Source organism: Gossypium hirsutum, chromosome A05 (assembly GCF_007990345.1).
Source record: "Gossypium hirsutum isolate 1008001.06 chromosome A05, Gossypium_hirsutum_v2.1, whole genome shotgun sequence".
NCBI classification, from domain to species: domain Eukaryota; kingdom Viridiplantae; phylum Streptophyta; class Magnoliopsida; order Malvales; family Malvaceae; genus Gossypium; species Gossypium hirsutum.
This window is the reverse complement of record NC_053428.1, coordinates 107,919,356-107,944,801: the sequence shown is the minus strand read 5'-3', so window position 1 is coordinate 107,944,801 and position 25,446 is coordinate 107,919,356. Positions and strand designations below refer to the sequence as shown.

The window sequence follows — 25,446 nt, the reverse complement described above, 5'->3', positions numbered from 1 at the left end:
TAATCCAATTATTTCATTATTACCATTATTATTTAATTAATTATTTTATCCTATCTTAATTTCTATGATATTAAACTCAATTTTGCTCTCGAGCTTATAATCTAATACTGATTCTACTAACTTGGTTTTCGGAAGGTGACATTTGTAATATTTTTTGGAGACTACTTTCTTTTTCATTGTTATAATTTTTAAACTAATTTTTTTGTTTATTTTTGTTGCAATAGAAGTGTTTTCTAAACTATTCTTTATTGATCTTAAAAGATTTTTCTAGAAAAAAGATTACTGAACTTTCTATTGTTTTGTCTTATTAGTCATTGATGAGTATGTTGAAAATTTTTCAAAAGAACTTCGAAATTAAATACTGAGTCAGCCTTTCATTACAAAATGATTTTTTTTGTAGAAGACTCGCGTATCTTTATAATAAAATTATTACAACTATTCCTTTTTCATACTATTATTTTTCTAAAGAATATATTCTTTAATTACAAATTTTTTTCTTTTTACTGAGAATTTTCATTATTCATTTCAGAAAATCTTTACTTGTCGTTACAGAGAGTATTCACGGTTTATTATATTTAACAATTCAAAGAATAAACTTAAAAATGAATTATAATAATTTAAAATATTTTATTTAAAAATTAAACGAGTAGAGTCACATTTAATGCATGTGGTGTTAGAAACTAATAAAAACTAATATGAAAATATTAAAATTCTTAAATAGAAATAGGCTAATTTTATATTTAAATAATTAATTGAATAGTTTAATTGAAAATGGAAATGGGTATGAAAATCGGGTTTGAGATATATATAAAAGCTATATAATTGGTTTGATATCCAAAATTGTTAACCCAACAAACCATTTAAATGTTAATCAAAAATAAAATGAATTTGGCAATTTAGCTGGTTCGGACGGTGTCGGCAAATTTTGGCGAGGGCGGTCATCTGCCCTGAGACTTCACGTTAAATAACAACGATGGGCCGCCATGGCCTATGTTCTCCATCATTTTTGCGGGTGTTTATAAAGCAATAGAAAATAGTAGAGGGCATTTTTACTGAATTCTAGGTTTTAGGGTTTTATGTGATGCATCATGCACTTTTTTGTAGGTAAAGGAAAACAGATCCAAACTTCCAACTTTATTCTACTATTATTTCATATTTGGGCTTTACGTCAATGAATTTGGAGCCATTTTAGAAAAAAAAATCAGTTTTAATTTGAAAGCAAGAGGGGAAAAATGCTGGAAAGAGTGGTTCATCAGGTGCTACTAGGATATCTTGGCCGATATGTGAAGGATTTCTCAAGGGACCAAGTGAAGGTCACTCTTTGGAATATCGAGGTTGAATTGAAGGACATAGACCTCATTCTCGAAGCCTTTGATTATCTGCAATTGCCTTTTGCTCTGAAGCAAGGTCGAGTTGGGAGACTCAGCATTAAGGTTCCCTGGAGTTTGATTGGAGGTGAACCCATTCTTATTGCTTTGGAAAATGTTTTCTTTTCTGTATCACCCAGGGATGATCATGAGGTATTCTTTCTTTTTTTTTTCTTACTTCATTCCTTTGAATTTAAAAAAAGAAAAGAAAAGAAGAACAACTCTAATGTAATTGATTCACTGTGGCAGTGGAGAATGGATGCAATCGAAACAAGAGAACTGGCTGGCAAGAAGGCTAAGCTTGCTGCTGCGGAGCTTGCTAAACTATCTAGACGTGTTTGTGGTTAGTTATATATCTCCATATACTTTTGAATTTCTAGAGCTAATTGTAACATGTGATGTCTTAAGTTCAATGATGGTTATATATTAATCTATTTTTGTAAACTTCAGCAGATAATAAAGGAGGGTGGTCATTCATTCCCTTTGTTACCACAAAGGTAATCCATTTTTTGGAACCCTTTCTTTGTTGCCTCTTTGTTCAATATTTGTGCTTATAAATTTATTGTTGAATTTCATTGTATGTTTCTTGAGGATTAATTGCTCCCTCTGTTGCCGCTGGTTCTGTTTCTGCATGTTGCAAATACACTGCTCTGACTTTTGAATGTATTCTATTCTATACTCATGACAATTCATTTTTCCTTCTAGGTTCTTGAGAATATCCAGGTGTCCATTAGAAATTTCCATGTTTTTTACAGTGATTTGCAATCAAATTCAGTAAGCATACCATCTTCTCCTGCCTTATGCTTCTTCTATGGTAACTCTTGTTTTTTTTTTTTTCCATTTATTATAATAAATCTGATGCTTTGCAACTATTACTATTTAAGTTACTTACATTTGTTTGTGTTGTTTGCATTTGTTTTTAAGATTATTTTTATGTCTGTTGGCATTGCTTCTATCTGTCGTTTTCTTTTTTGTACTTTATTGTCCCTTTTCTTTTCTTTTTGGTGATTCTAGCTCTAGGACTTTACCATTTATTACAAGAAATAGAAATTAAAGAAGATGGATGTCTACTTGCATGCTAATCACGATCTATTCTAGGGATGCAAGTAGACTTAGTAAGCCAGGGAACCCTTGTAGATTTTCCTTGTGAACCACTAACTTGATCATCTATAATAACTATTGTCTTTATTTGTGTCTGACTGCAATAAAGGGTAATTACTAATGAAGTGAGGGAGGTGGAATTTAGAGATCTTTGATAAATTAAGCTTAAAGCTTGGGTTGTTTATGTTTATATGCATAGGCTGAGCGGAGGCTTAATAACGTATGGATGCTTTGAGGAGTCCCTGTTTTGAATTTTAGAATCATATGTAATTTCTTTAAAAATTGGCATTAAATTGTTTTTAGGTTTTATAATAACATTTCTCTTTGTTATGTTATTATGCAACTTATTTGATTTAACGTCTGACTGCTTTCAGGAGTCCCTGTTTTGAATTTTAGAACCATATGTAATTTCTTTAAAAATTGGCATTAAATTGTTTTTACGTTTTATATTAACATTTCTCTTTGTTATGTTGTTATGCAACTTATTTGATTTAACGTCTGAATGCTTTCAGGAGTCCCTGTTTTGAATTTTAGAACCATATGTAATTTCTTTAAAAATTGGCATTAAATTGTTTTTACGTTTTAGATTAACATTTCTCTTTGTTATGTTATTATGCAACTTATTTGATTTAAAATTTTAAAACATTTATTTACTTAAATGTTTTTGCAGGAGCAGGTTTCATTTGGTTTAAGATTCTCTAGCTTGACAATGTTAAAGCAAAATTCGGTTGGGTAATTTCTTATGTCTACTATAATGTTCTTGATTTTCATTTTAATTTTCACAGACACACACTCTCTTCCACTTTGTCATAGGGACATGAAGAAGTAAGTTATTCGAATTTCTTCAACTTAATGGCAATAATTGTTGTGGCTTGGCTTACATGTGAAATTTACCTTGTTCTGCATTAATTTTGTGAAGTACCACTAACCAATGGCAAATTTAATTTGCATTTTGTTTTCTTTCACTTTTTCATAAGTTTTGCAAAAATTAAGTCCAAATATTGATTCTTATCTTGATATGTAATTAGCTCTAATTTCAAATAAAAATTTTCTTACCTTATAATGCAGGCTGAGAATGGGTCAGGTGAGCAAAGTTGTGGAGGTTGAAGGTTTGGAAATTTATTGTAGCATCTGCAAGGATGCTGCCAAGGATTTGAGCTTGAGCAATACTGGGGGTTCTGAATCCTGGTTCAATTCACACCGTGTTGGTGATAAGTCTGAACATATAGTAGAGCCATTCAATGTATCACTGTCTCTTTTGGTATGCAAATTTTATTTGAGCTTTTTAGTTCTTCTGCTCAAGATTTATTCCTGTTTGAATTTCTTTGTAGTCTCTATGTAATGTAGGTATTGGTTGGGGATTTCTATATATCTCTATATCTGCTGAAAAGAAAAGGAGTAGTCTGTAGCAAAGCTAGGGAGCTGCTTTAAGGCAATCATAGTTATATCTTTTATGAACTTTTCTCTTCAGGATTTTTGTTGATCTTTGCTTGTGATAACAAGACTCTTTTGTTCTATTAGTCTCTTTTATGACTAAAATCAGTTAACATATAGTGATTTTATTATTCTGTAACTCTCTCTCTGCCTATGCCTTGTGTTTTACTTGCATCCTTAATGTGGGCATCATGTGAAGCATGCCAGCATCTTGAAGGGCCTAGGTGGACCTTGTTTCTTTTCCCAGTTTTCAAGAAGTCTAATTCTGTTTTAAAATCTGTCCCTGAATTAGATGACTGTTAAGTTAATTACAGCATTCCACAAGATGATAAAACAAAAAGGAAAAACTTTATTCTGTTTTCTTGGATGGTGGGTGGGATAAGGAGCTATAAGAATTGCCTTCTATTGTTTTCCAAAAAGCATTATGTTAATTTTGAACATTTGTTTTCTGGTTTCAGTTTATTGATGGTAAGGGCAGAAGCATTTTGTAGATTTAAGTGAAAAAGATAGGTTATGAGTTTAAAAGTTATGTGCTTATGTCTCTTGGATAAAAACTCTCATTTTCAGGAGGGTGGTTTTTTTAGAAGGTCTAAATTTAATTTAACCTTGTCGGGTAGAGCTGCAAATGAACCATGGCATGTGCTTGCATGTTAAGAGCTTAGCATGTCTCAATGTTGCTGCTTGTATTCAACTTAATATTTAGATTTAAAAAACCTGCTTTTGCTAAGCTTGATAGAAGCTTATCAAGTTTTTCCCTAACCCTTATCTTTTGGCTCTATATTGTTGTGTTTAAAACCAAAACAGTCAGTGGTCTTGTTTAACAAGCTTTGAGTGGTTGCCATTGAAACCAATAACTGTAACTGCATAATTTCATGAAAATTTGGTGCAGCTGTATCTAGTTTAGGCTTGGCTTAACTGTAGTTACCTTGTTGCCTAGCCTTAATCTTCTGATTCAGTGCCGCTGCATTCAGATCCAAAATAAGCGATAAATGTACTTCATGAGTTTTGAGAGGATAGCATAAGAAACCGATTTCCGTAATCCTCAGAAATGTCATGCAAATTTCAATAAAAAGTCCTCAGGGATATTGTAAAAGTTCAAAAAAGATACACTGTACAGACTATCATTTATAGAAAGAGAAATATGGTTATTAAATACCATGGCCAGAAGATTGACAAGTTAACATAAACTGTTCTGGGTTTTATTTTATGAAGGTTTTGAAATGTGGATATAGAATATAGATAAAGTGGGATTAGGGAGACTTCTTGCTTCTTTCTCAAATTACATATAAGTAGTCATCCAATGTTTATAGTTTTATATGTACTAAATTTTCCCTGAAGGAAAAAGAAGTTGGATGCCTGTTTACCAAACATTTTTTTAAGGAGAAGATATTGGTCCTTACATGGAGTTTTGGTGGTTAAATGGTGATGGAATATCAACCTAGATATATTTTCAGAGTTGAATGCTGCCGCCTACACTTGTGTAGGGTGATAGGAAACTGGGGGATTTATTCGTTTAAATTGTTACTCTGCTTTATCCAATATTGCTCTTACTTAAGCTGGGGATTTTTTGTGCCTTCTTAGTAACAGTTATTTGTGGTTTAAGAATGCATTTTTCGATAATAAATATCCTTGTTTCTTGAAGAAAAGTATTGTTCTTGAACTTGAGGAAATTTGTATGTGCATGCATTTATGTGTCTATATATACATATATACGAGTTACAAGTTTTCATTGAATTTGTACTATTTACTTTAGAATTTTCTATCATACTTCTTTTTGGTTATGCAGGTGAACAGATCAGAAAAACTTAATGATTTGCTGCAGTATTCTATCAGTGCTAAAATGACCTGTTTGGTCAGTTTTCCTCCTCACCAATTATTAGTACTTTATAATTTCGTCAACCCTTTATTTTGAATGATATTCGATTTGTAATTTGGGTTCTTAAATTCTTTAAGGTTGTGTCTTTGAATGAGATTCAGCTGCAGCAAATCTTGGTGCTTTCAGATTACTTATCTACAAGTCAGTTAAGGGAGAAGTAAGTTAGATTTTTCATTCTCTGTCATTTATATGCAAACTTAATTTCAAAGTTTTTCCTATAATTTCAGTGATTTTCCTAGTTCTTACTGTGGCTTGGTGATACTCCTTTGGAAGAAGAATTTTTGTTGTTTTCATATTTATAATTTCTACGAACTCACTTAGTTTGACTATGATCGTGGTACAACCATAGGAAATTTCATATTTATAATTTCACCCTATTCTACTTGGTCATTTTCTAATTTCATTTGTTTGATCGGAACTGTAATTTTAATTCCTTATTTGCTGATTTTAGATTATTGTAGGAGTATATTTGCTTAGAGTTAAAGTCGGTTCTTTGTTCTGCTAGTTTCATTTCCTTTAGACTATTTCATGCAGGATTAGAAGTCCAGGAATTGATGTAGATATTAATATAATTTGATCAATGAAATTATATTTATACTATTATTAGAACTCTTAACTAAGTTGGTGTAAATGTGTGATGAGTCTAAGTGACACCAACTTGGTAATTTACGTAAAATTGAAAATAAAAATTAAAATAATGAATTTAATTCAGGAATATTTATGTCTATTAATTTAATAGAAACTCATGTTTTCTTGAAATACTATCTACTCCTAAAATGCTACCATACTTGAGAGTTTCCTACCTCATACTACTCGGCTGTCTTTCCATATTTTTACTGCTTAACTTCCCCTTTTTTTTTTTAATTTTTAAGCTATGCACCCATTTTATTTCCTTTTCTTTAAATCACGTTTTATAATTTAAAATTAATAAAATTTTCATTCACATAGTGGGTGTGTCGAATTCTAGTATTGATTTATGAGTAGTGTCTTTCTCTTTCATTTACCTTATTTATCTTCTCCTTTCTTGCTATAAGGACTGTTCAGAAAAAAGAAACCTCTTCCATCAAAGTATACTCTGCAACCTAAATCAAATTCCTTTCGTGTTGATAAAATTTAATTTGTTTCAGTTTTATTTCATTTCTAAATCCTCCTATTATCATAAAAGCCTAAATTTCCAAAATTTTCTTCACTCTCTCTCACTTGATTTATACTTGGTCATACCTCCAAGTCTTGTTTTGCACAATGTTGCCTGGAATTTTTTCTAGTTTTGTTAAGTGCTGCTTTGCAATTTTCAACTTGCCTTTATTTACTTGCTATATATGTTTTTGAGAATAGCTTTTTGGCAGAATAGTAATTATCAATAGAAAAGAGTCAATACTTGCTTTAGGTAATATCCATTTGAGAAAGATGATATATTTTTTTAATTTTTGGCAGTTGATGCTCATCTATTCAAACTTCGAGATAGAAACCAATTAAAGGTCCTAGAACACCTTTTTTTGTATGAAATTAAGTGGCCATTTGGTACCTTCTCTTATTTTGGTTTGAGGGGGATGCATTTGATTGGTATTAAATTGTTGGGAAGATAACATTACTATGTATCATAGGCACGAGAAAGTATTGATTAAAATCTTGGGAAGGTCAGACTGGCATGTCTAGTTGATTAGGTGCTTTACTAGCAAAGTTCTAAGAAAGTTTTAAACTATCTCTACCCATTCAAATGAGAATAAACTACACATCTTAAATTATAGGCATCCTCTTAAGAAAATATATCAACTTTGTGATCAATTGTTAATGATAATTGTTTTTTGGAGAAAATCTCATAGTAAAAAGTTATTTGTAAATGGACATTAAGATTATTATGCGCTAAAAATTACTAGATTTCTATTTTTACATAATTTAGCCATTTTTTTAATTTTGAAAAATATGAATTGATTGGAGTAGAATGGCCAAAAAATCTGAAAAAATCCATATTATTTATTTCTTTCTTTTTCTCTTTCTTGCTGGGAAAATTTACTAGAATTTTCTAGGCAAAAAGAAGTTTCATGGCACTGCAATACTGGCTAAAGGAAGGAGCTACTAATACCAATTCCAATACTGCCTTGAGCATGCTAACCAAGTAAAACCTCCACCAATCTCTAATCCTCAAAGCTACATGAACCGTTATAAAATTCAATGAAAGCTCTAAAGCCCATGCCAAAGCGAGTCAGGATTTCAGAGAATGAAGATTTATTTGGTCTTGACGCAGGTTTTTGACATGGTCTGCATTTTCTGGCAGAAAAAGAACTGCAGATGTTGAGTATAGGTATATGACTGTGGTTGTAGGTTTGAATTAAAAGATGTGAAGAAAAGGGTGGCGGCAAGGTTGGATAGGGAGGTAGGTTGAATGGCAATTTTGTCACAATAAACAGCCTTCACTTTACCTGAACAGTAGAAAGTAACTTTACCAAATCCCATGAGGAATCACATTCCATTGGAGGTGGCAATCGGGCATGTTGAGACATTTCTGATCAAAGAGAATTTTGGTCGTTTTGGGACTGTGTCATTTAGTTAGGTGCTCTGATTATTTAGTTTTAGGTCACTTATGGTCCATTTTGTTGAGTTTAGAGTCATGAAAATTATTTCAGGTTTGTCTTTTGGATCATTTAAGTACGGACTAGTTTCGATTTAGGCTTATGTGGATATGGATGTTTTCAGTTTGGGCTGTATACTTTTCTCAAATTGAGTTTGGTCTGGTTTTGGTTAGGTTGGGCAGGACGGTGTTGTCATGCTTGAATACATTTTTGCAGCTCTACATTCCATCATTTGAAGGGGAGGAGATGATCATGATAAGTTGTTTTTCCTAGAATGAGCCTAACCACACATACAATCTCCTTGCTCCTATTTTAATTTTGAGGAAAGTGCCTAGCTTTTTGCATGCCAAATATTAGCTAAGGTTCTAGAATTTTGATGTATGCTTAAGGCTTTTTAACAAACCTTTTATTTTGGGTTTGGCTAACTAAAGGTTAAGTCTAAATTTAAATTGTTGGCCTACAATTTCAGCCACTTTTGATAAAAATTGAGGATCTTGGTTTTTCGGAATTTTAAATCTACACTTAGGCTTTAATCTATTGACAACTATTTTTTTTATTCTTTTGCATTTCACTCTTTGTTTGGAAGGATTATTTTCGTTCTCCATCTAAAATTTAATTCAATGTTAGTTATCATTTTCAATGGCACATAATAATTGGGGTTAGTTTCTAGTAATTGATTATGTAGACCTATATAATTCTTGTGTCAAAAATCATAAGAGCCTTATTTCCAAACTGTTTGGCTTGCCATCATGAAAGAGCTAAGCAGCTGGACTTGTTATGACTTTGATGAAGTAATTTTTGGTTTACCTCTATGTGTTATCTATTGAGGCTACTTGTAGCTTTTATGGTTTCTTGATGATTGGATAGATCGATTAGCTTTTTCTTTCTTTTTGATGGGGTGCTTCTACTTTTAAAAATGTTGTTGCATTTTTTTTAATCAAATAACTTTAATGAATGTGACTAAGTATGATTTGGCAACGCAAAACACAAAATTTGGGACCAAAGCAATTTTAAGGAGAAGAGGAGACGAAATTGCTTGGTTGGAGGGATAGAAGGAAGAGGCAAATAACAAGCTCAGATGGAATTTCACTGCTTTTTGATCCATAGCTATAAAAAATAAGCAACCTCAGTTCTAATGAGCTAAACCCTATATACCATAATAAATGCAGAATTTGAGATTTAATGCTAAATGATATACATTTGAATAACATTCATAATGTGAAACCATGTAATTGAATAGAGTCTTGTAACTTTCTTGCCTCAAATCAGTTTCTCAGCCTTTTGGTCTTTTTTCTCCTTTTACTTTTGATGGGGTTTTGTTGAATGCTTGTTATATTTGTAGAGTTAGCTAATCATTAATATATCTCTCAGTGGAAGGTTCTGTCTTGACTTGCTCTCTTATTCATAGCATCTAGAGCTCAAGTAATCTTCTGTTGGTGTTGGTGGTGGTGTTGTCGTCGTTATTTGTTAATTTTGTTATCTAAAATATTTTATCTCTTGTTATTGACTTAGGTATGGACGTTATCGTCCTTGGTCTTCTCCTTTGTCGAGAAAAGAAGATGGTTGGCAAAGATTATGGTGGCACTACGCTCAAGAATCTATTTTATCAGATGTTCGTGAGAAATTAAAGAAGACTTCTTGGAGATATCTTGGACAGCGATTGTAAGTTTGTTTCGACCATAATGCTACCTTTTTGCTGTCTTCATCCTATACGTTGAAGTAGGAATTAATTAGACATGGTTCTGATGTTGCCTTTCCTTTCCCTGTGTGATTAATAGCCTAATGGTTATCATGCTTTAGCATTGAGCTTGCTCCTGTGGATATATAGTTTTCCTTTAAAGTTAATGGGACTAAAAATTCTCAGATCAAATATAAAGCTCTAGACACAAGAAGTTGGAAAGCTTTTCCCCTGTTAGAATGTTGTTTATTATTATTATTTTTACGTTATTAATATAAAATTGATTGATCTTGTTTTAAAGAAAATTTTATTTCCACTTTTTGCACAAATTGCCTTGAAGTTTGGCTGCATAACTAAAATGTCCATGTGGTTTTGATTTGAATGTTGAAGTAACCATATTATAAGTATATAACAATCAGACTCTTGTGTCACATTCTAGTTATAGAGAATTTTACATGCCATGCCTGCCCGGTGTTGCTAGTCTACCAATGTAAGCTGGAAGTATAAAGTCACTAGGAGCTTATGTCTCTATTCTTGTGTGTTCTTTGTTAGTTGCCGAAAATTGAATTAATACAAATGAGATTTTCTTTATCTCCGTCTCCAATTATATGTTGATTTCATCTGATTAATATGGGGTGTTGGGTTTTGATTTCAAATGGGTGGATGGTGTAGTCTATTATATGAGGTCTTGTAGCAAAGTATACTTTTAACATTGTAAATGCTGGATGGAAATCAAAGAAAAAGGTTACTGCTTTTATGCCATCTTTTAGTTATTTTGACTTCTGCATTTTATTTTGGGTTTTAGTGATAAATTTTATTCAGTTCATAGATGGTTGACTTGTCCAGGTGGCAGTTGCTATTTAACTGTAGAGAGGAACTATCAAAAGGATTTGATTGTCATGTGTGGTCAAGTTTATGGTCGAATCAGAAAAGGATGTGTGATTTTCCTAAAATTATAGACATTGACTTCAAATATGAGCTAAATTATAAAATTTTCTTGTTATTTGTTGGGAGGAAAATATTTGGCATTTGTTTCGCTTTTCTTACTTGTTTTGACATGTTAAATGAATAAGAGATTCTTTTGTGATCACAGGAGTAATCGCAGAAAGTATGTTAATTTATACAAGACCAAATTAGAGCTTCTTCGACAAGACCAGGTAAACTACTCTTCTACCTTAGTTGCCTTGTATATGCACAAATACATAAAACGGCAATAGCTCTCATCCTGACCTTTTTTTAGTTTGGTTGTTGAATTATTCAGTAGTTGATACCAGTTTCAGGGAGACGCTTTTTGGCTCATAATAGGTTATACTTTAGTGTTTCTTGGCCTTTCCTTTTTTCCGCCTGCAATAATGGCCTTTGGGTCCTATTAGGTTGAACTTGTAGTTTATGTATATATGTGATGGTTCATTTGTGGTTGTAGTACTTCAGCAGTCCTTGCAATTTGTCAAAATGTTCACAAAATTCAAAATGGTCTCAATACTAACACTAATTTTTGGATTGAGGGGAAGGAACACTAGGAAAGAGGGAAACCCTTTCCTCATTTGCCTACCTTTTTAATTAAAATAACGGAATGAGAGGGGTACAAAGCTCCTCTCAGTTTCCCCTCTCCTCAAATCCGATTTTCTCAGTATTGGGGTAAGTGAGGCGGAACTAATTTTGTTTCTAAAATATCTTGTCGTCATTATCTTTTAGTCACAAACAAAACCATTTGAAATGTCCAAATTTCTCTTTGTTCCGTTACCTCAAAGCTTTTAGTTTTTTTCCCCTCCTAATTTTCTTTTTTGTTCTTGCACATGGACTTCCATTTATTGTTATGCAATTCGAAAGTAGCTCAATCACTCACTTGTTCCTGGCATAAAAACATTTTCCAATTTGTTACCAGCCGATTGATGAATCTTTAATTCGGGACTTGGAGCAAATGGAGAAAGAATCTGATATTGATGATATTTTAAGTTATAGAACAGCTGCGGAACATGAACTTCAGGTATGAATATTTGGATGCACTGCTTTACAATTATATCAGAATGGTTGCTATATTTAATACCTCTTAGATCTCATGGTTAGTAGTTTTGGTTTATATTTCTACTCTGTTTAATGTGTTGATCATGACTTGACATGGTTCTATGAATTTTCATATATTTACTCACAGTTTTTTTCCCACTTTGTCAATATATATTTATATTGGTGGGTAGGAAGTTTTATTGAAGTCGTCAACAGCCAATTTCTCTGTTGAGAAGTCAAGACTAGATGGTCAGTCATCTGGCAAGTCTCGAGGATGGTTGAATTGGTTGTCCCGAGGTATGCTTGGTGCTGGAGGAACAGATGACTCTAGTCAGTTCTCTGGTGTTGTTTCTGATGAAGATGTGCAGGTACTTCTTAATAAAGCTGTAGTTCATTGAAAATGCTTTAGATCAGAAAGCTTATGGCTTCCCCTCTTTTTCACAGGATATATACGAGGCAACTAAGTTCTATCCTCCAGTTTTGTCTGGAATAGACGCCGATACAAATGATAAGATTTACTCAAGGGCAATCGAGTTCAGCATAGATGAAATTTCTGCAACAATATGGAGCATGTATGTTAGCTTACCTTTGAGCCTTTTTTGATTTAAAAATATATTACTGATTTCACTTTAGCATGAAAATATATTGATGTTAATTTGTTGTATATATTACATCATATATTGTAATCACAAGAATTTGGTGTTAATTCCTTTCTCCATATTAAAACTTGTACATTTGTATGGCACTTTAGCTTCATATGACACTATAACAATATCTGTTTGTTAAGATCCAGGCTGAAATCTTAAACAAAACTTCATGCTTTGAAGTATCTTAACTTTGGATTGGGCAAGGATGTGTTGCAAGTAACTTCTGAATTCTTCATAATTAATGATCTGATCTTATAATTTGTCCATTATAGTCTTAATTTGAATATTGTTAATATCACTTTAAGAAACCTGTTGTTATTCAAGTTTGCATTTGCTAAGAATGAGAGTGAAATTTATGATATATAGAATAAGGCTCTTTCTTTTAGAGAACATGATGCCCTATTTATGCACTTCAAAGCTTCAAAATGAAAACATAATCGCAAAAATCCAAGGAAAGAAATAAAAGCGTTATCTAAGCCATAATCAAAGAACCCAAATTAATGGCCTTTCCTAGCATAGATTTGATAGAGTTTGCCATGGTTTTGTTGAGAGTTTAGGAGGATTTGATGCATAGGATGAGAGAGAGAGATTGGTAGAGGTTGCCATGGTTCGGTCTTGTTCATCTATCATAGTGTTATTGACCTTTTTACCAGCAATTATTTATGTATTCCTTCACACATTTGGTCAAACATTTGGGTTTTGGTTTCAGTAAAAATTTCATCAACATGTTGCAATAATCAAACATCTGATCAATAATATTTTCTATCTTTGTATATACTCGAGCTTCTTGCATGTTTCTGCTCGCCACTCTGCCAACTACTATTTTGTCATTGGTGAGGATTGTTGGCTCTTGATACCAATTTGTTACCTCCCATTAAATAAGGATCAGTCTTATCACATAAAAAAAGAAATCTATTCTTAAAAATAAAACGAATCAACTGAAATAAAAGCATATTCAAGAAACCTAAGAAAAGAAATAGAAGTGTAATCTAAGCCTTAATTAAAGAGCCCAAATTAGTGACTTTTTTTAACATAGATGTGACTTGTGTCAAAGAATCAGAATGTTGTCATAGAGTATATTCTTGAGCTACATTTGATAGTTAGTGTAACCCCATTTCATTCTTGAGTACTAAAGGGACCAACATGGTAGTGACAGTTCCCCTGTCTGTTGCTAAAAACAACTCTGAGAATGACAAGGTGATGGAAATAGTTTCAATTGTAGGTAGTGCGATCACTCTTCTGTTAAAAGGTTGACTTGTGCAGAGATGGTGAAACTAAGAGACAAGGGTTTGGGCTACAATTGTGATGAACCATATTCATTCAAGCACCAATGTAAAAAAATATTTTTGTTGGAGATAAAGGATCTTGATGATGTTGTGTAGAACCAAGAATAAAGGATCTTGATGATGTTATCTAAAAAAAAGTATTTTATTGCAATTAAAAGTACTTAGTTTTGGTTTCCTTAACTATAGTTTCTTATTCTTCAAGTAAATTTTAGTTTCTTAGTTTACAAGAATAAAACCCTATGTAACCTCTATTTTAGGGGACAATTCTTAGTAATAAAATAGGACAGAAATTATTCTAATTTATAGAGGTTTATGACTCTCTTTCTAACGAGTCTAAGGTTAGGAGCTCCATTTGACTAGTTCTAAGGTTAGGAGCTCCCTTCAACGAGTTCCATACGTTATTCTCATGGTAGAAGTCGCAACAAGGGGAAGGCTCCCTTAATTGAAGTGAAATTTTTCGTGAACAGTCCGATGATTTGATCCATAACCCTTGACCTTAACACAAGCTTATGTGCATCATTGAGGAACAAGAACATGCAAAACCCATGGAACTTAAAACTTATGAAGAAGACCTACTGAATCAGGTGTTTGAGAGACTAATATTTCAAAATACAAAACTACTGTTACAAATCTTTGATTGTTTAAAGAAGCAACATGTACAAAATATGAAATACTTGAAACTTTGTCCATGCTGTCTCTGCTAGGACCATGCCTTGGTAGAAATGTGAGTGGGCAATGACCTTTTTGCTACTGTATTTTGCTGCTTTTTTCATTGAAAGGAAACATGCTTTGATGTGCATACTACCTAATGCAATAGTTTCTCTAGAATTGCAGGAAACATGGTGTTACTTTCAGTTATCAAAATTTCCATACCCTGCTATTGCCATATTTTTTCACTTATATTAGTTAATTGCTCCTTTTGATGTTGCATTACTTGTAGTTTACATTGTCCACTAATCTTTGAAGCAAGTAGTGGTTTTGGGCATTTTTTTTATTAATATCATTTGTACTTTTTGGTCCATATAGTTAAACGTTAACTAGGTTGCTTTGCTTTTGTAGGAATTTGTGTCAAGATATTGCTAGGTTGAATCTCCATGGTGCAGTTATGAAGTGCAACCTTCAGGAAGAATTGGTAAATGTAATTGCTTTTGTTAAGTCAGGAGAGATGGTTAATGCAGGCAATGAGCAAGTGATTCGACTAATGGTAGGTGTTTCTATGGTTACATACCAGTTCAGCTCTTCCAATAATTTGCTGGATTAAAATGGTGAATGTATTTAGTTAAAAGGAAGTCCCTAGGTGTCTGGAGTTAGGTTAACGTATCATATAAATGTAAGAAACCTATTTGTGCAGTTAGTGAAGCTTCTAAATGCTCTTCTATATCATGGTAATTTTGTGAATTATTAGCAAAAGCTTAACTAAATTTGCTGCAAGGGTTTATCTAGTTTTGAGTTGCCTTCTTTCTATGAGATGTGATGAATTGATAATAGGATTTTAGGTGGCAGAATCTGCAATTTAGACATTGGTTGGAGTATGAATTTGGTCCTTCTGTTATCTCAATATGATGGTTTTAGCTCTCTATTCCAGTGTTAATTTAATCCCTGCACTTCTATTAACACCATTAAGGGAAAGATGATAACATTTTATATAAATTTCAATATGAGTGCAGATATTAAACTCATTAAAATTAAGTTAGAGGGACTAGAACTTCCAAATTTAACTACAAACCTTACTCATCTGCATGACATTATGAACTCAAGCCTCCTATTGGTTTTATACCTCCCTCCCTCCAAGGAAAAAAATCCCCTCTAAAATATCTGAATTTCCATGTCCCAAAAGCATTTGTTAAGAGAAACCTATTTAACATTGCTAACATTAGGGAAGCCTCATGCAAGTTATAAGATAGTGTGAGTGGAACATTTATTGGGATTTTGTTTTCAGATGCTGCAATGTAATTCTGTTCTATGATGACAATATTTTAGAGGTTCTTTTGTATCTATCTTAATGTTTTTTTCTTAATTTGTTTGTTTTCAGTCCTGTATAGAGAAAAATGTTGGGGAAGATCTGCCCTCTTACAGAGTTCAAGTAGACTTGTATCAGACGCGGGATGTTGAATTGTCAGTGAAAGTAATTTTATGCCCTTTTGGTGCTATTTGGAAAGCCTTTTCTACTTGATTGTTTAAACCTTGTTTAAGATATTTTTTTAATGCTCTTATTATTTTTACTAGTCTTTTTTTTTTTTCTTTTGTGCCCAGGTCATGCTTCAGTCGCTTGAAGTTGCTTATGAAACAACTTTTTTCTGGGATTTAATTGAATTTTTCTCTGTTATCAAATACTTTGAATTTCAGCATGAAAGGGTAAGATGTATTTATATTAATCTTGCGACCTCTAACAGTTACAGTCACAGTTCTTATGTTGGCAGATTAAGCATGCATCAATCTTGTTCAAACATTTTCAATTCCTGCAGATGTCTAGTGCAGTTATTGCCATTCTTTTCTGTTCTTTTTATTTTTCCATTATGTTTCCAGCTGTATTATTTTGATATGTTGCCTTAGGTACTTCTGGGTTTTTTTAGACTTCTAATCTATAAAGCTCTTTGCTCATGTGAACAAGACTGTCTTAGATTTTGATTTCTTCGAGATCTCATTTAAAGTGGCCAACAAAACTGATAATGCTATAAAGTATAATATGTTTCATCTTACTTTTGGATTTTATTCCAATTTTACAGATTCACCATAAATTGAATATAGATTATGAAATAATTTTAATTTTATTAGAAATCAAAATAATATATTTGGGGCTTCCATTAAAAATTTATTGTTGTTCTAGTCCTTTTTTAGGCAGTAGAAATAGGCGAAGTTTTTTGGTATATAAGAAGCACAATATCTAGTTATATGGTTTGTCAAAAGTTGGCTTGTATTGGCTTTTTGCAATGCTGCCTGCACTGCCTGCTAGTGACCAAACAAAAGAATGAACTTGATGAATGATCTGGGAAGGTTTTTATTAGGTACTGTCTTTGATGGGGGGATGCAAATGGGTATCCCTTTCAATGTAAAACAAAACCATTTGATTTAATAATGTTTTATATAGTACTGCAACTCACTATAATGGACCAATGGAGACTAAACCCATTGTGCCATAAAATAATTAAGTCGTGTATACTTTCCTCAGACCTGTTCCATGTTACTGGTAACTATGGTTTTGATTTTGATCAAATAAGAGATCAAGTTTGCAACTATTGATGTTACTTCCCTGTTGATGGATGCTTAAATATTGTTTATCCAACAACATTTCAATGTTAAAGAGTCCAATGCATGAACTTACCGTTTTGGTTGTCTTCTTATTTCGTAGTGGCGGTATTCCTTCAGTTCTTCAACCATAGAATAATTAAAATAACATCTTTCTATGTCTTTATACATGGTTGCATATAAGTAATGCTAAGTATTTAACCTAGTGCAGGTTTTATCTTCGCTTAATGGGATTGAAGATGTTAAATCTCGGTTGCTAGCAAAAGCTCAGTAAGTGCTTTTGGTACTGGGTATACAGGATAATGTCGGTTAAAATTTTGTATGTTTTCAAATATTCGTTATTGTAGATGCACAAATAATAATATTTTGCAGATGCATCCTGTCGAGTCATGAGAAGGTGGCATGGGATGTTAATATCAGCAACATCACAATTAATTTTCCCTCGGGAAATGCAGTTTCTGAAGAGTTTAACATGGTAATTGCATTGTTTACTGCATTACTTGGATATTCATATTGTTCCTTTTGCTCATTAAAGTTAAAATTTTGTATTATGCTTTAGTTACGTGTAGTTTTGTACATCAATTGTGTTCACAGGTTCTTGACTTGGGGTCTCTTGTTTTTGCATCGAAAACGGAGCTCAGTTCAAGTATTGATGGACAATCATTTATCCAGAAGAGCTTAGTTCATTCTGCATCAATCTCTGATTGGTTAACGGGTTTTCAACTACAAGATCTTTATAATCACTTTGAGGTCAACCTAGTTGATTTTGAGGTCAGGTACATTGTTCTTGTTAGATATTCTGTTTAATATTTTCCCTATTCTGAATTCTGATAGTAGCAACTTATGTGAGCAGGTGAAGTTGGTGAAGACTAATTATCCCCACACTATCTCAATTGTGAAAAAGTTTTGTGCCTCTATTGCTTTTGCATCTTGCATTATTCCTGATGAATCAAGACTGAAACAATTGGAGGTAATTAGATTGAATCTTTTAGATTTATATTTATCTAGTACTAAGACAGAGGTACTTTTATTTTAACCATTGGAAATGCTGAAAGTATGTTTGATTCTATCGTCTCCTTTTTTTCCTTGTTGCCCTTTTGATGATTCTGAAACTGAACATTCCTTATTGTATGCTTGCTTATGGACCCTGGAGTTCCTCTTTCTCCTTTCTCTTCCCTCTGTTGACCTCAATTTTTTTTTTCTTTGTTTGTAAATTATAGTTTAGATCAATGCCTAGATTCAGCTAGGTATAAGTGATTTCAGAGGAAACTTTTGGTTGTTTCTTCAGATGAAATCCCTTTTTGCTGCACTAATATGACATCTCTTACTTTAACTGGGGATGGTAAGGAACTTCTTGTGTCTTTATATTCGTCTTGTGTGGTGACATTTTGAAGAGGGTGAAGATATTATTCTGATAGCCCTTTGGGTCTCTAGTTTCATGGAAACATTTTGGGATTTAGAGAGGAAGGAAGGAAATGGAGAAAAAACTAGCAGGAAAAAAAAAACTTGATCAAGAACAAGCTCTTTTTAACTTTCAACCGGATACATTTTAGCCAAAGGCTTCATATATTTTTAGGTGGCTTCTAATCTACTTTTCATCCAAATCATGTCCAAAATCGTTGTCTTTATCCAACAAGATAACTACAAATCTTATGAAACATGAAAAACTAAAAATGGTGACTGTAATGTGTTAACCTGTAAAATGGAAATATGCCTAACAAAATACATACAAGGTCGAAGACAAATATTCACTATACTCTTGGTTTTAAGTTCTTTTCTTCTTGTTCTTCTAAAATGTCGAAATTCATAACATATTTTTTCTTGTCTGAAATCTTGTTTCTCAGTGTTGATGGAACTCTTTATTATCGTCTGAATTAAGTCCTTATTTCTCTCTAGTTTTATTATGTTGGGAAGCCCAAATAAAAAGGGCAAAGAAAATTCTGTCAGAATTGGTTTTTATTCTAAATTTTTTCTATATGATGTTTGAATTAGTTGGTCTTTGTCTATAAGTGCTTCCTCCATCTTTAAAGGATGTGTAAATTAATAACTGCTCATGTGTCTATTCTTATGAAGATCTCTGAATCTCTGAACTTTAACCTCCCTATATTTCTTGAGAATCTCATTCTTTCCCCAAATTCCCTATACCTCATTGAACAGTTCTCTAGTACCTAAATTTGCTGTTGGCCTCTCTGAATAATTTGTACTGAGATGCAACTGACCGTAAGGCTTGGATATGAACAGATTTATGGGTTGTATTGCTCTTTTTTCGTTGTTTCTCCCTTCTCCCTTTCTTTTTGCAACTGTGCCATTTGAAGTCACTTGAGGAACCTATATAGTGAAAGTTCTGTACCTGGGAGTTTTTAAGTTTTTGGTTCTTTTAGTTGGATTTGAATGTGTAAATGAGATGTGTACTTCTAGGATTTTCCTACTGAGTGGCTTTCTTGATTGCAGGTTTATGTTAGTGTACCATCGCTTGATGCAAACTTTTCTCTATCAATATATGAGTCAGTTGTTGCACTGATAGTTCTTCTTAATGCACAATGTTCAAGATCTGAACCTGTTGTGCTGAGAAACCCTGATTCACTCCATTCTGCATCAAGTCACCTAGGGGATCGTCCTTTTGGTTTGACTCTAACTGCAAGCATCAATTCTGCAAAGTTACTTCTTGATCTTGCTAATGATGGAGAACATAGCTCTTCCATCATGCTTGCTCTAAAAACTCTAGATGTGTGGTATGTTCCTGACTATTAAGTTTCTTATTAAAATAATGTGGATATAACTGAGATTAAGCCAGAGGCTCTTTGCAAATTGTATACGTGGGTCATATCAATAGTTTTTTTGAGGGTTTTGTTAATAAAGTAATTAGCAATGAATGTTATTTGAATATTTTCTTTACTGAATGCTAGGTAGGTGCATATGCTTTGTATTAAACTTTTTACAATTGCAGGTATTCTCTCATAGAGTATGAGACCTGCCGAGTCTCTTTGAAAGCAATAGAGGTTACTGCACATACGAATGGTGAAAAGAATAACCATGTTTTATGCTCATTTGGAGATCTTTATCCCTCGAATACTGCAAATCAGGATGGTATGGCTAATACACTTGGTGATGCAAGTGACCCTTTTGACGAAAATAAAACTGCTGAGGCTTGTTTTGTTTTATATTATGAAGCTATTGCAAGTATAGATTTCACACGTCACAAGTTCACATTATACTTGAATGATGCTGACCTCCATTGCTATCCATATATAATTGGATTATTGGTTGGGTTTTATGATAGAATATGTTCATCTACTGCATTTATTGGAGTTGAGAATGCTGTGGGCCCCACTTTTCAAGATAAAAGTACAAAAAATATGGCAGGTTTTCAGTTCAGAGGCTTTGATTTCTCAAATTACTCTGGAATAGGATCATCTGATTATGCAAGCTTATCTTTGGATTGTTTTCCTTTTATTACAATGCATAATTCAGGTTCCGTAGGTAGTCTAGGGAGTTCACTTCGTTTTTCTGTTCCTGATTGGCGGAAGTCATTCAGTTTAAGAGATAACAAGTTGAGAAGTCCAAGTTGCAGTTCAGAGAAGGGATTTAACCCTTTTCATTCCTCACCACTAAAATCCAAAGTGGGTACGGTTGCATTTCCTGTGTCAGGGAGTTCTCCTGAAGCAAGTCTATATGCTATTGACATCAATCTCTCAGGTGTTAAACTGCATTTCCATGATTCATCTTGTATTGTTGGAACAATAACTCTGCCAACCTCCAAATCTTCGGTTAGTATTTGTGATGATTGTATGGATCTGGTCTCTTCTTCTGAGGGGGTGATTCTTACATCATCGTGGTGGACCAGTAATTTCCATGACTTTTTGTGGGGTCCATCATTACCGAACCTTTCCCCAATCTTAAATATATGTATGAAGAAAAGGAATTTTGGATCACTAAGTTCGCAGCTTGAATTTAGTGTTGGAATTCAGCATACTTGTTGGGTTCTACCATTCCATTACATAGCCATCATAATTGGTTATTTTTCACTGGATGATTGGAGTTCAAATCCAAGTATGCAGTCTACAAGCAAAAGTATTGAGCATATGGAGAACCAAAGTGAGATTGCTATCATTTGTAAATTTGAGGTTCTGGAATCCTCTTTAATTTTTCCCATAGAAAGTGATGACCATCGGTTTCTGAAGACAGATATTCAGCAGTTGTATGGTAGTTTTACAAACCATTGTGTTTTGAGCGATGTACTGAAGGACATTCCTCCTGAATGTGTGGTTCCAGAAAATAAAGTTGCAAGACCGAATAATTGTCTGAATATTTTTGGACGAGATTTGTCTCTATCATTGTTGTTGTTCAAGGATGATTGCATAACGTTTATTCCAGGTCCTAAACCGAGAAATTTCCCTTTGGTGGCACCATTCAGTGCTGATTTTTGGATCAGAATACCTAGTGAATTGGAATCCCTTTCTGAAAAATCTTCTGATTACACATGTATCATGTCAAGGGTTGGTGTTTGTCAAGTTTATGTTGATGGTAAGATCAGTTAATATCTCTTGGCAACTTTAAATATGAATAATACTCATCACTTTTTCTATTTGGTATTACTACATTGTTCTATAATATTGCTGGATTCATTTCTATTCTTGGTCCTTTTGACAGATTTTTATTTCATTGGTGGATTTGAAGTGTTACTGGAAATCATCGACCGGTTTTCCATTGTTCATGATGAATCAAAAAGTTACACTTCTGATGTTTTACAGTTCCTACAGTCAAGGAGGTTGCAAAAGGAAAATAAGGAAGTATCAGTTATAGATTCTTCCATAACCTTGATCGAAGTCAGATGTTATGTTGAATCACTCTTGATACAATTGAATCGGTTGGGGAAAGACTTACTTGAGCCAGTTTCTAAAGCTGAAATGAGCTTTATTTGCTCCATGTCTCTGATAAATGAGACACATATGAACTTGGATTTAAGTTTTTACTCTTTAGAATTATTGTCACTTCCAAATTTGGTTATACTAGCACGCTGTTCTGATGCTTGCTCAACCTCATCAGTTTTTGATCTTTCTTTCTCAAAATCTGATCCATGTCAAAATGAGTTCTCTATTTGTCTTCCTTCTCTTAATATCTGGCTACACTGTTCTGACTGGACTGACATCCTTGACCTGTTTGATTCTTATGGGAAAAAACTTACCACAACTGCAAAATTAGATTCATTGCCAGGGAGTTCAGCCATGAGTGTACCAGAACATGTTCCTCAAATTTCTGATAAAATGTCTGCCCCAACTTATGTGCCACTTAGCACCATGCAGGAAACAGTTGTTGTCCTGAGGTCTGAAAATATTGGAATCATGGTTTTTTTTCCAATGCATGTTGCTGGAGAAGAATTTACTGAATTGGTGTTCGCTGAAAAGGGCTCGAAGAATGTTTCATCTACTGGTACTGAAGGGAAGCTTTGTAAACTTTTGACATTTATGACGCACAGCAAAAGTAGTGAACTAATTATTTCTGGTAAAAATGCAAAGTTCAAGTGTATTCTGGAAAAAACAAGTGGTGCTGTGGGTTTCCAAGGCGATGATAATGTCAATTATTGGCCTCTCTTCCAGATATTTCAAGTTAATGTGGAGACTGAGATATGCAATATCGAGGAAAAGCCAGTACATGTCAATCTGGAGATTCAATGTGATCAGCTGGATGTATGGTTATCACATCAAATATTTTTTTTCTTGCATGATGTAAGGTTTGATGTTCCTGGATCAAGATCTCAGTATGACTTTGGAAGCGTGGAATTCCAGATCCAGCTAAGGAAGGGATCTCTTATGGTATCTGATGGAAGGGTAACTTTACTACTTTATCCAGTTGACCTTGAAATGTTGAACTAGTGATTGAGAAGAGTTAATTGGTGTTATTGCTTATGCTCTCTTTGTTGTTGCATTATACTTTTGTTGGAAAAAGGTTTCTGATGAAGCATTAATTACTGTTTCTTGTCATGTATACAACTTTATCTGCATGTGTCGTGCTATTCATTATTTGCAAATTGTTAACTGTGCAATAATTCACTTGCCTCAATTCTATAAAAAAAATTGCCTACCATGTATGGAGCTTGCATGATGTGTAGGAGATCAAGATTTCATATGGTGTGGGTCAATCTTATATTTTTAAGTTTTGATACTTTCTCTTCCTCCACAAGTGATGTGGGAGAAAGGCATGATATTCTGCTTTCCAATTACAGTTTATGAAATATAGTATGGTTGTTTGGCTGCTTCTCAAAATTTGTAGCTGTTGAGTTAAACTATGTATTGCAACTAGGCAGTTATCTCAACATCCTTAATTTTGTTGTTCTTTTCTTTCTCTGTTTAATTAAAGTTACTGTGTGTTATCTATCAAAAAGAAAAAAAAAAAACATCTTATTTGGTTGACTTTGTCACCACATACCGTTTCATTTATTAAGTTCTGTTCTATCTTTTCAGTGGAGTTGCAGTGGACCTCTTTTAGAAGTTCTTCTGAAAAACTTCCTGTTACGTGCTAATTTTACTGGAAACAGCATGAATGGTGCAGTTGCGTGTGATCTCCAAGTGAATTACAATAATGTTCACAAGGTATATTGGCATATAATATGTATTGCTATTGTATTTTAATCTTTACCATGACTTATATTCCTTGGTGTACTGCTTGGATTTGTTGTAGGTCTTCTGGGAGCCTTTTCTTGAGCCCTGGAAGTTTGAGATGGAGATAATTAGAAAACAGAACCTGAATGCTCTGCTAGACAACTCCAATATTACGGATGTACATCTCATTTCAACAGGACAGCTTAACTTCAACTTTACAGAACCCCTAATTGAGGTACATGTTTGTACTCTTTCCTTTTCATGTTCTTGATAGTTGTGTGATCACCTTTCAGATAAGTGACTTAGGTGCTTGAATAAGGTGGGAAATAAGGGATGGGTGGAAGAGAGTGGGAGAAAGTAAAGGTAGGGTAGATATCATAGGGAAAATGGGTAGGAGCAGAGGAATTAGAAGAGGAGAAACTGAGGTAAAATAGAGCCTTTTGATACAAATGATGGTATCCGGTCATACCTATACTCAATTCACCATTAATATTGATTATTGAAACTCAGTGCATGAGTGATTAGACTACTCAATGATCTAAATTCTTAATAAATTAGAAAGACAGCGATGTTGGTAATCTATTGGTCAAGCTGTATTTTTGATCCTTATACTTAAGGCCATATGGCAGATTTACTCTTACAATGATTTTGAGAATTATTCTACATCAGCTCTTTCAGAACTTGAAATTTTAGCCCAATGAAATGATGGATAATAGAGTTGATTTTCCTTCTTGAAGTCTGCTGACATAATTGTTGACCCTAATGTGGTATTGACTTAGCATATGTAGCGAGCTTATTTGCTGGTGGTTTGGGGTTCTTAAGTGTGGGTTTTCCAAATCCATGTGGCCTTGCGTTTTTTTTTTTTGGGGGGGGGGTGGGGTAGGAGGCTGATGGCATAGACTGCTATTTTAGTTGAAACTTTTTGAAAACTTTTAAATTCTTTGTTGCTTATATTTTTGGTTGCCATTTGTTGTGATATTGGATTGGTTCTAGTAAGAAGAATGGACACAAATACAATAGAGGTATGATATGAGATGGATATGACAACACATGCAAATTTCTAGAAATTACACGGGTATGGTAGGCACAAAAATAGTTTTTTAAATAAAAATGTAAAATTGATAGTTTTCAGTCAAATATTAACATGGAAATAAAATTAGTTTTGAATCTAAAAGCTTAAAAAATCCATTGGGGCCAGGTAACTCAAAGGCCTAATTTATCATACTCTGTATCACTCAACAAGATAATTTTTTTAATGTATGTTAGTCGTCTCATTTTGTACTGTTTCTGTCTTCTTCTTCCCAAATATTAAAGTTACAAATAGCATAAAAACTGTTCTTTTTCTTAGATAAAACTAATAATTTTCTTAGCAATCACAGTGAAGTTAATTCATCTTTTATTTATTATTCTTAATTAGCAAGTACTTAGTTGACCAAAAAATCATAGCTAGTGGTTAACCAAAATGGGTCATCATATCTTTTTAATGAAAATGATTTGAAGAGCATTAACAATTTAAACTCAAAGTGGAGCACTTAAAAAGAATTCCCAAAGAAAACACTGAAAAAGAACCCATAAAGATTCAAAGAGGAACACAAAATCTATAAAATAAGAACTAAAATAAAATATGAGGATTGATAC

General features: G+C 33.2%; 1 protein-coding gene across 5 annotated transcripts in view; it reads left to right on the top strand.

The window, feature by feature from the left end:
• The first annotated feature begins 829 nt into the window (after positions 1-829).
• Positions 830-25,446, top strand: part of LOC107927572 (uncharacterized) — a 48,140-nt gene continuing 23,523 nt past the window's right edge. The window contains exons 1-25 of one of the 5 annotated variants that reach the window (XM_016858666.2): positions 830-1,520; positions 1,617-1,710; positions 1,821-1,864; positions 2,073-2,141; positions 3,139-3,200; positions 3,537-3,729; positions 5,689-5,754; positions 5,856-5,935; positions 9,861-10,010; positions 11,120-11,183; positions 11,912-12,013; positions 12,222-12,398; positions 12,475-12,602; positions 15,023-15,167; positions 15,996-16,088; positions 16,217-16,318; positions 17,421-17,479; positions 17,582-17,684; positions 17,804-17,980; positions 18,063-18,179; positions 19,661-19,941; positions 20,157-21,733; positions 21,860-23,037; positions 23,671-23,799; positions 23,888-24,043. In XM_016858666.2, the coding sequence (XP_016714155.2) occupies positions 1,233-1,520; positions 1,617-1,710; positions 1,821-1,864; positions 2,073-2,141; positions 3,139-3,200; positions 3,537-3,729; positions 5,689-5,754; positions 5,856-5,935; positions 9,861-10,010; positions 11,120-11,183; positions 11,912-12,013; positions 12,222-12,398; positions 12,475-12,602; positions 15,023-15,167; positions 15,996-16,088; positions 16,217-16,318; positions 17,421-17,479; positions 17,582-17,684; positions 17,804-17,980; positions 18,063-18,179; positions 19,661-19,941; positions 20,157-21,733; positions 21,860-23,037; positions 23,671-23,799; positions 23,888-24,043 (5,634 nt within the window). In that variant the 5' untranslated portion in view covers positions 830-1,232. Of the gene's footprint in view, positions 1,521-1,616; positions 1,711-1,817; positions 1,865-2,072; positions 2,182-3,138; positions 3,201-3,536; positions 3,730-5,688; positions 5,755-5,855; positions 5,936-9,860; positions 10,011-11,119; positions 11,184-11,911; positions 12,014-12,221; positions 12,399-12,474; positions 12,603-15,022; positions 15,168-15,995; positions 16,089-16,216; positions 16,319-17,420; positions 17,480-17,581; positions 17,685-17,803; positions 17,981-18,062; positions 18,180-19,660; positions 19,942-20,156; positions 21,734-21,859; positions 23,038-23,670; positions 23,800-23,887; positions 24,044-25,446 lie in introns of those variants that run through there. The other 4 variants (XM_041114465.1, XM_016858664.2, XM_041114462.1 and 1 more) reach the window with 4 other exon arrangements.